This window comes from Canis aureus, chromosome 16, assembly GCF_053574225.1.
Source record: "Canis aureus isolate CA01 chromosome 16, VMU_Caureus_v.1.0, whole genome shotgun sequence".
NCBI lineage: Eukaryota > Metazoa > Chordata > Mammalia > Carnivora > Canidae > Canis > Canis aureus.
Genome location: NC_135626.1, coordinates 48,290,212 through 48,302,717, shown reverse-complemented (window position 1 = coordinate 48,302,717; position 12,506 = coordinate 48,290,212). Strand labels below are relative to the sequence as shown.

Below are 12,506 nucleotides of genomic sequence, written 5' to 3'. Positions count from 1 at the left end.
ACCCTGGGCCGGGGTTGGCAGTGCCCATTGGCCTGGCTGGTTTGGACCACACAGGATGGGTGGGGACTGAGCCCCAAGTGTTCTTCTCTCCCTCCCAGAGGGGTTGTGACAGAGAGGCCCTCTGTTCTATGGTTCTTTCTTGATGACAGCTACTCTTAGTATATTAAATTTCTACCCCCTTTGGAAACACCTGGAACAGCAGGAGAGAGCAGAAGGTGAAGACTGAGTGAGCAGATACTCTGATGGGAAGGTAGGCCCTGTCTGACCCAAAAGGCATAGGTTAGTGTCTGGGGCAGGACTTGGCATTTCTTCCCAGGGCCTGGAGTTGGCAGGTGGGATGTGCCCAGGACACCTTCCGAGGTGGGCACAGGGCATCTAGAGAGGAAAACCAGCTCTCCTGCTGGGAGATTTATGGGAAGTAAATTTCTACAAGCGACGGTTTCTTAACACTGGCATTACTGACATTCTAGGTTGGATTTTTTTTTTTTTTTGAGTTTACTTACTGCTCTTTAGTAATGTCTATATCCAGTGTGGGGCTCAAAACTCATGACCCTGAGATCAAGAGTTTCATGCTCCTCCAACTGAGCAAGCCAGGTGCCCCTGGCTGGATCATTCTTTGTTGTGCTGGCTGTTGTAAGATGTTTAGCCGTATTCCTGTCCTCCATACATTAGATGCTATAGCACCCCTTCTACCTGCCCTGCCTTGGCCCCCATTATGACAACGGAAAACATCTCCTGCCTTGAGGACCAGTGCTTCAAGCTGTGGAAATGTCATCTTAGACCTGAGTTTTCATAGGGAAGAACTTGACTGCATTGTTGACTGTAGCAAACCATTTCATTCTTCTGTTTTTGTTTTTTTGTTTTGTTTTTTGTTTTTGTTTTTGTTTGTTTTTCTTCATTCTTCTGTTTTAAAATCCAGTGTAGGGGCATCTGGGTGGCTCAGTGGTTGAGCACCTGCCTTTGGCTCAAGTCATGATCCCAGGGTCCTGGGATTGAGTCCTGCAACAGGCTCCCTGCAGGGATCCTGCTTCTCCTTCTGCCTGTGTCTCTGCCTCTCTCTGTGTCTCTCATGCATAAATATATAAATAACAAAATCCAGTGTAAATATACACAAATAGGTTTTGCTTTGGATGACCTGCAAGCCATTTTATGAAGTACTTTTAGAATAAACTGGAGCATTATAAAATGTCAAGGACTGAATCAGAGTAAAGATACAAACTTTCCAGGTGAGCTGGATATTGCAGTCCACAGGAGGCTCTCAGCCAGGCTGAGTGAAGTTGTGGAGAAAGCCATAGGTAGTCATGCCTCTGTGGAGAGGCTCCCAGTCCAGCTCTAATTTCTCCCTTTTTGTTCTTGTCAGTAGGAGAGCAAGGGGAGGAAAAGAAAACCAAACCTTTCCCTGGATTAGTCAGAGAAAGAGGAAGTTGATGACAGGTCAAAGAAGTTTGGGGGCAGGGTGGTATTTGGGGGTGGGGAGCTTTTGATGCCAGGTCACCCTGCAGCCCAGAGCACCAAAGCTCTGAACAGGCCCTGGGAGGACACACCACCTAAACCAAGAGAACTCAGATGAGTGACACATTATCCTGCATAAAGTCCAAGGTAATAGGGGATGAGAGTAAAAATTGGGCCCAGTTAAATGTTAACAGAGAAAGGCACCAAACTGTAACCTGTATTACTTTCTCTAGACACTCACTTTTTAGGATTATCTACATTACCACTTAATAAGAGACACAAAAACAGACTTTGTTCCCCTTTCTGGAAAGCCAGTTCAGAAGTCCTAGCCAGAGTCCCTGTTGATGACTGGGGTTTGCAAACTTGACCTCAGGCAAATCACTGAAAATGGAATACTTCCTTTAAAAAGCTTCAAGTAAAAAAAATTAAAAAATAAAATAATAAAATAAAATAAAATAAAATAAAAAAAGCTTCAAGTGCCAAACTTGCAGATCTAAGTTACAAGAAATTGTCTGCAAGTTCTTCCTGGCCTAAGCAAGCTGATGGTTACATAGATGCAAAAGCTTTCTCAACCTATTAGGGCTGTATTCTAGGGTTTGCTTTCCCTTCTCCTTAGGCTTCTCTCAATTTGGTCTCTTCAGAAACACATTTCCTAGTTCTGAGAACCCCTCTCCTTCTTTCCCTAACATGTTGTAATGAATCACCTAACAGTTGCAGAGGGGAAAAGCTCAAAGATCAGGGGTATCCTTGCCCTAGACTGAGTTAATTGCTGGAACAAGATGTTAGCTTAGCTCTATGTCAACAAAATAGTAAGCTCCAAACAGAAGAGCAGACCTAACTATAGCCATGACCCAGCAGGGGATACGGAGTTGGAAGAGATTGCCCCGCCTACCAATTTTATTGAACCCACCTGCCCACCAGTCTTATCATCACCCCCTCCACACTCTCCTGAGAACACAGGTGTTCACTGCAGCAGTTCCACGTGGGTGAGTGGCATTTTATTGAAAAATTAAGGAGAAAACAAACACCCTGAGGAAGAAATGAGGGGTGGAAACCAAGTCATATAACTGGATAAGGACAGGGACACCTGGGGTGCTGAGCAGTTGCGTGTCTGCCTTTGGCTCAGGGTGTGATCCCGGAGTCCCAGGATGGAGTCCCATATCAGACTCCCAGCATGGAGCCTGCTTCTCCCTCTGCCTGTGTTTCTGCCTCTCTCTCTGTGTCTCTCATGAATAAATAAATAAAACCTTAAAAACAAACAAACAAACTGGATAAGGACAGGGCTGAGATCAAACTCCAGGCCTCTATCTCCCACTTAGGGTGTTCCCTTTAGGATTACAGCAGGAAGAACCAACCAGGTGGACTCCAGCCAACACAAACATGACAGAAGCACAGTGAGTTGGCCCCTGAGACCCATGACTTAATTCAGATTTGAAGGGAAAACTCAGGCTTAATAGCAAATACTTATAGGGTCTTGGAGTGGAAAGTGAATAAAGCATTAGGATGGGCTCCAAGGGACCTAGGAAGTAACTCTTAGAAGTTACTTAGAACCAACATGTTCTGGGGGAATGGCTCAGGACAGACCAAAGCATAGACAAATGACCATTACTTCCAACTGCCAGGACAGTGACTCTGTGTTGTCACTGGAAGGCAACCTAAGGTCATCCATTCAATCACCTGATTTGACATAAAAACGCTGAGCATAGTCAAATTCACAGATAGACCAAGTAGAATGGTTGTTGCCAAGGGCTGGGGAGAGTAGCGAGTTCTTATTTACTGGGTATGAAGTTTCACTTTGGGAAGATGAAAAAGTTCTGGAGATGGATGGTGATGATGGTTGTATGGCTTTGTGAATGTATTTAATGCCACTGAAATGTACACTTACAATGCTAAGTGGGATGTATATTTTGTCACAGTTACACACACGTATACACACACACAAAGCTGAGCTTAGAGCCTAAAGCCAAGATTGCAAAGACCTAGCTCCTCCCACAGCCTACAGATGCCCAACACTCCTCAGCCAGCCCACAACACGCTCCCTAGGGCACTGGACCTACCCAGAGCCCCGCCCTGGAGCTGCTCCTTGGAGGCAGGCCTGCCCGATGCCCTTTTGCTTATCTAGAGGAGCAGTTTTCCTTTGTATCACTCAGGGGAAAAAGGGGTTTAAGAGCCAGAACTACGCCCTGTGAGCCATTTCCCAAAATAGCCAGCCCTGAAGTGCTGCTGGCTGGAAGGTGGTGAGGACTGAGAAATTAGGGTGGGAAGAATAAAGGCCGAAGAAGGAAGGGTTGGAGAAGACCTAGCTCTGCATGCAGCCTGTTCACTGACCTATCCAGAGACTCACGGTCACCAGTGGGTGTCACCTTTATTATGTGTCACCTTTCTCCCCCCCCCCCAAACATGCATGCACAGGTGTACACACACACATATACTCCGGTTGGAGGATGATCTCTGCTGGCCACCCCTGAGTGATCCTTACAGGATTGCTGGGGAGTGAGGAAGACCCTACCCCTTCCAACAGGAAACAGAACATAACTTGTGGTACAATCAGAAGGGAACTCAGAGCATCCAGAAGATGCTTCTATAAGACCAACAGCCTCAACATGTGAGAATTTGCTAGGAATACAAATTAGCCCCACTCCACACCTACTGAATCAGAAATTCAGGGGGTGGTGGAGCCACACCATCTGTGTTTTAACAGGCCTGGAGAATACTCCATCCAGATTCCAGCCCGTGTCCCTCATTTCACAGAGGTGGTGACCAGGGTCCCAAGAGATTCTGCGACTCACCCAGACCATACAGGCTGTTATTTTTAAGAGAGGTGAATCCTCTAATGAAATGGATGATAATGTGAAACTGAACAAAGAGAGCTGGAATGTAGCAGCACGCAGTCCACAGTCCGTTGTTTTGGCAGCATGGACATGGAGAAGAAACGTGAAGAGCTCCGCTGGGTAGCCAAGCTCCCAGCCTCCAAATCCCTGCTCTGCCTCTATTGGCCTTGGGATTGGGAGGAGTTATTTAACCTCTGGGCCCATTTTTCCCATCTGCAGGGTAGGAATAGTAGTAGAGCCTCCATCAACTCTAGGATGGTTGTGAGGATTGAGCACAGAGCGGCCTCTGACAGAGGAAAGGAAAGAAAAGGGAAGAGACTTGACCCGAGGTCAGCAACCTCCTCCCAGGGAGCAGGAAATGCTCGGAAACAGCAGCTCCGGAGGCTTCCAGGACAGAGCCTCTTCGGCAAGGGGCGACCACAGACTTCCAAAGCAGCACTGTGATTTTGGCTGGGGGCTCAGGGCTTTCTGTACCCTCCACCCCATACACTGGGCAGCAGCCGGCTGCCAGTCAGAGACCAGATGACAGAGGAGCCCGGGGCTAGCAGACTCCTGATGGCCCAGGTGGGGCAGGGGGAGCGCCCTGGCCCGAAGTCAGGAGATGGCTCCAGTCTCTGCCTGGGCCTCCCACTGAACCCTAGGGCTCCAGTTTCTCTGGCATCTCTCAGCTAAAAGGGCTTGGATGCTCCTGTACAGTAGGGATAATCCGAGGACTGGTGCTGGGGTAATTAGCACCATCCACCCCCACCCCCGCCCGGCCCTAGGCTTCCTCATCCTCCTTTCCTTATTGAAATCATCTCTAGGGCACCTGGGTAGCTCAGTGGTTGAGCGTCTGCCTTTGGCTCAGGTTGTGATTCCAGGGTCCTGAGAGCGAGTCCCACATTGGGCTCCCTGCAGGGAACCTGCTTCTCCCTCTGCTATGTCTCTGCCTCTCTCTGTGTCTCTTATGAATAAATAAATAAAATCTTAAAAAAAAAAAGTCAGTGGGTACAGAAAGAAGCCTTCTAGGAGCTTCCTTTCTTTAACCAGGATCAGAAACTGTTGAGTAATGAAGACAGCCATAAAGCCCCTCTCCCAGGGAAGGTTTCTGGCTCCCAACATGACAAAGTCGGTGCTGAGATGGACTTACATAAACAAACCTTCATTAGCTTCCTCTGTGTATTTACCTTCCCACTCTGTCACTTCTCTGCAAATTTATTGTTCTTGGTTAACATGTTAAATAAGCCCCCAGTTTTAACCACTCTGCAGAGTTTCTCATCACTTCTCCCGCTAATCTGTCTTTGGTCAGTCTAACTGCCCCTTTGGGAGGCACTGGGTTATGGCCTTCACCAGCTGTAAAGGGTCTCCAGCAGGAGGCTCAGGCACAGCAGACCCTGAGACCTCCAGTGGGGGAGGAGTCCCCGTGGACTCCACACACCACCAGCTTCCTTTCCTCAAAACCAAAGGCAGTGCAGGTGTGTGATCAGTGATGGGAAGGGTAGAGTCCAGCTCCAGGGTGGCCCAGTTTGAGGACTTGCTTCCTGTGTGAACTTGGGCAAGTGTTTTAAGTGAGGCTCTATGCCTCAGGATCCTCATCTGGAAAATGGAACTTACTGTGAGGATTCAAAGAGATATTGTAACATAGACCACTTGGCATACACAGTAAACGCTCAATCCTTTCACATAACCAAAGCAACCCAAAGTGAACAACCTCAGGGACCAGGAGGGGAGTAGAAGGGGTGTTTTCACACAATTACCAAACAGGACCAAGCATGAGCCCTCCTGGAGCCCTAACTTTTTGTTATACTGGAAGGATAGAGGACATCTATTTATTTCCAAATTTGCATTTTGCTAGCTCTAGAGTGCAAAATGAGACACCAAAACCAAAAATTGCCCCAGGAGATGGTTTCCGAAAATCAGTGTCAAGTTCCACAAGAGACTGAGTTTCTGTTCTACCCTTGAAAATACCATTAAAAAAAAAATTAATGAAGGGGTGATTCTTCTTTCAGATAAGAAGTAGTCTCCTCCAGTTAAGACAGTGCTTCTCATAGGCTGGCAGCGTCAACAACATCTGGGAACCTGCTAGAGTTCAGATTCTGGAGATTTTGATTCTGTGGGTCTGGGCTGGCCCTGAGACCCCAACTGGTACCGGTCTGTGGCCCATGCTCAGAGAAGCTGGACTGTACCAAAGTTTCTGGGCCAGTTGCAATGCTTCTCAGAGAATCCACTTAAATACAGGAATGTTGTACAAAGTAAGATATCCACATAGTGACCACTTCCCCCAGAATCTTACTAATAAGCCTTGGGTTATGAGTTATTTTCAGAATTTAAAAGTAGTCTTTATATTCCATTCATTTCCCCAGAATGGGATAGAATAATTTTACAAAAAATGATACTGCTGGGAGCCTGCCCAGTTCCATGGGCACTGTGCTGAGTCCTGGGGGAAGCTCTTCATGACAAAGTGGTGGAGTGGGAACTGAGCTGGGGATCTCGAATCAAAGACAGGGAGAAACAAAGGAGCAGATCCATACCCCACCCCCAGAGAGACTAAAGCTACCCAGCATCTTCAAAGTAAAGCACTGACTTTGTCTATGAACTTTGGGCACCCATTGGTGCACCAGGGCCTGTGGAATTGGGGGCAGGTAAGGAGCGCTGGTGGGCTCCTGAGAATAGGTGGGGCCATGCCACCTCTCTTGGGGTTACATGAGCACACAGTGGTGCCAGGACACACTCCAGCCCAACTGCCCATTAGCTAGGTATGAACATGTGAGGTTCTGTTTCCCTGGCATGCAGTAGGCACTTACTAAGTGTTCATTGACTAAATTACAGCACACATAACACGTGTCTACTTTTTAAGAGTGGCAGGAGAGAGGCAGTCAATAGCTTCACCCTCCTTTGCTCCTTCTTCTTCCTGCCCCCTCCCCAGGCCCCCTGGAGGACTCAGGAGGAAGCATCCCCCAGGCTGGGGGAGTCAGGGGCCCTCACTCACCAGGGTTAGCTTTCCGGATTTCACTGTACACCGTCTCTGTGCCCTTGGTTTCCAGACCTGGAAAGTGACCAGGCACAGTCAACAGCCGCCTCTGGGCACCAGGTCAGCCCACTGCCGAAGCAGGAGAATGTCTGAGGCTCCCTGCTTGCCCGCTACCCCACCCCACAAGTGCCTGTCTCCATCAGGGCCTGGAGACCTTGTTGCCACTAAGCTCAGGCCATTTCCTGGCTTTAGAAGATCCTGGTCTAATTATCATCATTCTCAGCCTGGAAGTATGAGATCAACAGGCCATTATGGGGGCAGGTCCACCTACTCAAGGGGAACCCTGGACCTGAGGGCAGGCCACATGTAGAGGGGTCTCCAGTATAGGCCTGCAGCCTCCAGCTCACGCGAGGCCCCATCCTTCCTTCCCTCCCAGCGTGTCTCTGTGTCCAGCTGCTTTGCCAGCCCCTCCCAGGAGGCAGGGCTCTGAGGCCTGGGTTAGAGCCTGGGCATCATCTCTGACTTTAAGGCTCAGCTGGGACTGAGAACCACTTAAAATCTTGACAGCTGGGCTAGTTGATTTCAAATGCCAACACCTGGGCCTCATACTGATTCTGATGGGCTAGGGTGGCCCTGGCACCAGTGTTTTCTTAGAGCTTCCAGGGGATTCTAATAGGCAGATAGGGTTGAGATCCTCTGGTCTGGACTCTTATGGAAAGGCAGACAGATGACCGACCAGGGTACGGGTTATACCCAGAGGAGACTCAGGGTTTGGGGTACAAAGCACCCAGGAGGGCATCTGTTGAAGTATATGTACAGGCTGTGTATACACACACTGGTACACACACAGCACGTACATACATACACACCCACAAGCCTCAGGAAACAGGATGGGGCCCAGCCACTTCCCCTGCCTCCTCTCACCTGCACCAAGGACCAGGAAGCCTCATTGTAGAAAGGTAGCTCCTGCCATGTGGCCAACATTCTCTTTCTACAGATCCGGAAATGAAGCCCCAGACAGGGTAAGACGTTTCCTGCCACCATGCTCAGTACAAACGCGGGTGTGGTTTTCTTTGGCTGGGGCATGCCCATGGACTAACTACAAGATACTCAACTCCCTGGGCTCCAGAGATGATCCCCGACCCTGAACATATCCCTTTGGGCCCCCACAGCCCTTCCTCTTTGCCATGTCCTTCCTTGTCCTCCAAGTTCCAGGACAAGCTTTGTTTTGGCTCTTGGGCGCACACATCCTCACCCATCCACCTACTCCCTGACACTCTCACCCCTTCCTGTGCCCAGGGCAGTCACGAAGGACTCCTGTGCTCCCACAGCACTTTGGGGACACTTGCCCACGACCACACTGACAGTATTTGTCCCACGACTGTCTCCCTGGTGGACCCAGAGCTCCTCCAGGGCAGCACCTGAGGCCACATGCATCTCCTGATCCCAGGCCTCGCACAGCTACCTGGAGGCGGCCATACATATCCATACAGATAGGACAGTGAAGGCACCAGTCAATGTCCTTGCAAGTGTCTCTATCTCAGACCCATGAGCTTCAGGAAGGCCTTGGCATAATGAGCCTCTTCCCCGGAGTTTTAGATTTTAGGATTAAAATTGTGGTCATTCATTAGACACTGAATGCTGGTGGTTCCTGGGTTAGGACCTGAACACCAGGAGGAAGCCTGGGGGGGTGGGGGTTCAGATCCCAAAAGGTGACCTTGGGACATCTGGGGTGGCCAGGGCCTTGCAGAAGGCTTCATATGACTCCCCTCAAGGCCCCAAACAGGAGTTGGTACTCACCAGAGTGGCTGAGATTCCAGGCACCCCTCTGCTAGGACACCTGCTTTTCTCTAAGAGATCAGCAGAGATGCCTATGCCATTCCCCATGCTCCCTTCGTGGCACCAGATTTTGGGGGTATACAGGGAGGCTCCAGGGATTCCCAATCTCTGGGGACCTCCATATCCCTAAGGGATTCTGCTCAATGTTAGGACTGGGTGAGTCACTCCTTCAGGATGATCCTACACCTGTCGTTGCTGGGTACCACGGAAGAGGAAGGGAAAAGGTGACTCGGATCCAGAGCTTTCAGGAGCTCCAGGCTGTGGGGCAGACAGCTGGGGATACACAATATAGGACACTGTACACTGGGTGCACTGGGGTCCCTGTCAGCTCGTCCTCAGACCCTATCCCATAATGGGAGTGGGGGCCATGAGGAAGGAATGGAGGGAGGGGGTGGGGTGGCTGAGCCGGGGGACCTGGACACCCTTGTAAGATCCACAGCCCCCAGGACCACAAGGGGTGCTGGTAGACCTCTCTGGTCACCTTGGGGACACTCTAACACCCTCTGGACTCAAGAGCCACACTTGACCCCCTTCTTCCTTATAACTGCAGATCAGCCAAGGCAGTGGGGTGTTTCCACTTCTTGGCTGAGTGGCTACACTTGCAGCTGCCCCCGTGGTTCCTCCTGCTGCCCCCCTGTCCTGCCCCTCAGGGATGGGCGGGGGCTGGCACCTCAAGACGGCCACCCCTGCTCTGCTCAGCAGCTGCCTGCTAATGAGTAACCCAGGCCAACAGGCTGTTTGTCTCTGCTGTCAGGGATGTTTCCGGATGGGGCTTTATTTTGGCTTCTGTTTTTCTCTGTTAACAGAGAAAGAGATGGCTTCAACGTCATGGGGTTTTCCCAGCAATTAGCCTCAGAGCAAACAAGAAACAGACCGGGTTTAACAAGTTCCTTCCCATCCCCCCACCCCCCACCCCGCCTCCATCCCCGAGTGACTCCTTGGTCAGCAGCCAGAGCCAGAGCTGGACACGGTCCCCATCCCCTCCTCCACCTCAGCTGTGGAACTGGGAGCCTTGCGGACAGGGAACTGGATTGGCCAAGACCAAATCAAGTTGACTCATCGCTGGCCTTGAAACCACAAATCTTGATCCTTACCCTAGTAATGCCCTACGCCCGCCCCCCCCCACCATGACAAAGCTCTACCCTGCTGTCCCTTCTCACCAAGGAGGCTAGGTCCAGAAAACTCAATTTGAATCTTCTGGAAACTCTTCATTTCCACCCACGTGGTACTCATTCTAGCTCTCCTGAGGCCGTCACAGCAACGTGGGGAAAGGGGACTACAGCTGTACACAGCCTGGCAAGGAAAGCACCCTTCCACCTCCTGTCCTAGGACTTCTTTTTCCTTTAAAGTCCACCCCACCTTCAAGCAAGAAAAAGAAAACCAGACACTCTAACATTCCTAAAAGAATGGATCTGGCCTTTTCAGGGGAACCTCAGAACCTAAGGCCAGAGCCCAGGGCGATCCCCATCTGCTAGAGCGCCCAGTGGAGTCTGGAGGGTCAGGGGACAGCATGATTTTTCTACACATATTCAAAATTCTTGGGCATCTTTTTCCCCATTATGGTTCCCCTTTCCTTCTGACCCCGGAGTCCCCTTAAGAGGAAGTAAGCTGTTTCCCATGGGACTGAGCCATTATGCACAATGATGGAGCGGCCTTTGTATCAGGCTCTGGTGGGACAGAGAAACCTGGAGGGGAGCCCCCTACAGCCCCTTAAGCCACATCCCACCCAGACTCGGTTCTGTGCTGTCTCCTCTTGGGCATCTCATGCTTAACCTAACTGAACCCTTTCTTCCCAGTCTTAGACACCATGACCTCCAGTTTGGTGGTTCAGTCATGCAACCTATAGTAATTCTGTTTTCCTGATCCCTGCCATAAAATTTCTCCAGTGTTGTCACATCTCTGAAATATATCTTGAATCCATCCACTGCTAGCACTTTGGTTCCGCCTTCTCGCCTGGTGATAACACACAGATCTCTCTGTCTCCTTCCAGATCCTCAAATGAGTCCAGCTCTGGCCACCTTTCATGCCTTCTCAATGCTCCCCATTCCTTTTCTTCCAAGCACTAACCAGAACCTGACACTATCTACATATTCTTTGGTTCCTTACTTTCCTGGCTCCCTCCCAGGCTATACCTCCCCGGGGGTTGGGGGTACACCATATATGTACCTTGGCTGCTTGCATAGGGGCTGGTCCGTGCACCCTTAATTTGTTAACAAGAGAATCACTTTACAATGAAATAAAGAGGAAGAGAACTGCAGGCCTGCCATGGCCCCCGGGTCTGGTCCAGACTCAGAAGCGAGATGCCCTGTGTGGTCAGACAGTACAGACCCTGGGGGCCACTCTGATTGCAGACTGTGGGAATGGTGCCCCACTGGGTAGCACACAGCCTAGGAGCTGCAGGGGACAGCCTTACCTAAAGATTCTGTGCACATGCCTGCTGACATGGTACCCAGAACCTAAGCAAGGGAAGGAAGGAACCCAAAACTCCTCCCAAATCGTGGAGCCAGAGGTGACGAAGGGATGCCATTGCCATGTGACTCTGGCTAATGCTACACGTGCCTCATCTGGAAAATGGCATTCAGCTTGCCAGGCTGAGTGGACACAGCGGCAGTGCTTGGCCTCAGTAGGAGGAAGGCGGATGCATGGCAATGGCCCTAATGAGCCTCCCAGCAGGGCCAGAAGGCTCTGGGTGGCTCCTTTGAGTACAGTAGCCCATGGGAGAGCTAGGGTGAAGGACAGCTAGGAGGATATGCATGGTTATTTATGGTGTCAAAAGCAACTGGTGGGGATCCCTGGGTGGCTCAGTGGTTTAGTGCCTGCCTTCGACCCAGGGCATGGTCCTGGAGTCCTGGGATCGAGTCCCACATCAGGCTCCCTGCGTGGAGCCTGCTTCTCCCTCTGCCAGTGGCTCTGCCTCTCTCTCTCTCTCTCTCTCTCTCTCTGTCTGTCTCTCATGAATAAATAAATAAATAAATAAAATCTTTAAAAAAAAAAAAAAAAAAGCAACTGGAAGTGACGTTCTAGCATTTGCTATGGATCAGTCCAGCCTAAGTCAGTCTCCCCAGGACAGCATCGGGGCTGGGGACCTCTAGGCTGAAAACTGAGACTGAAAACTGGAAGTATAAAGCTAGTGCCACTGTTTACACAGAAGGGGACTCTGTGTTTTCAAAAGCATTTACCCAAGAGTCCCTTTAAATAGCCAAGCCCTCACTATCTTCAAAAATGCATTTCATTTCCCAGAGCTCGGTGTATGAGCAACTCTTTAGGGATGATGCTGGATGTGGGCAAGGAACAGACCTGTAGAAGAAAGCCCAAACATCCAGGAATAAGGCTGCCCTCAAAAAGTCTCTCAATGAACACACTTCTTAGGACTTAGTAATTGCTCAATAAAACCTACTCATAATTAACAAAGTTTTATGCTTTGAAAGCCTCAG

General features: G+C 50.1%; 1 protein-coding gene across 4 annotated transcripts in view; it reads right to left on the bottom strand.

Annotated features, from left to right (window-relative positions):
• Positions 1-12,506, bottom strand: part of PECAM1 (platelet and endothelial cell adhesion molecule 1) — a 53,341-nt gene that overhangs the window by 7,794 nt on the left and 33,041 nt on the right. For 2 of the 4 annotated variants that reach the window (XM_077853780.1, XM_077853781.1), the window contains exon 14: positions 7,252-7,308. The exons of the other annotated variants lie outside the window; for them this stretch is intronic. In XM_077853780.1, the coding sequence (XP_077709906.1) occupies positions 7,252-7,308 (57 nt within the window). The remainder of the gene's footprint in view (positions 1-7,251; positions 7,309-12,506) is intronic. 4 annotated transcript variants of the gene reach the window in all.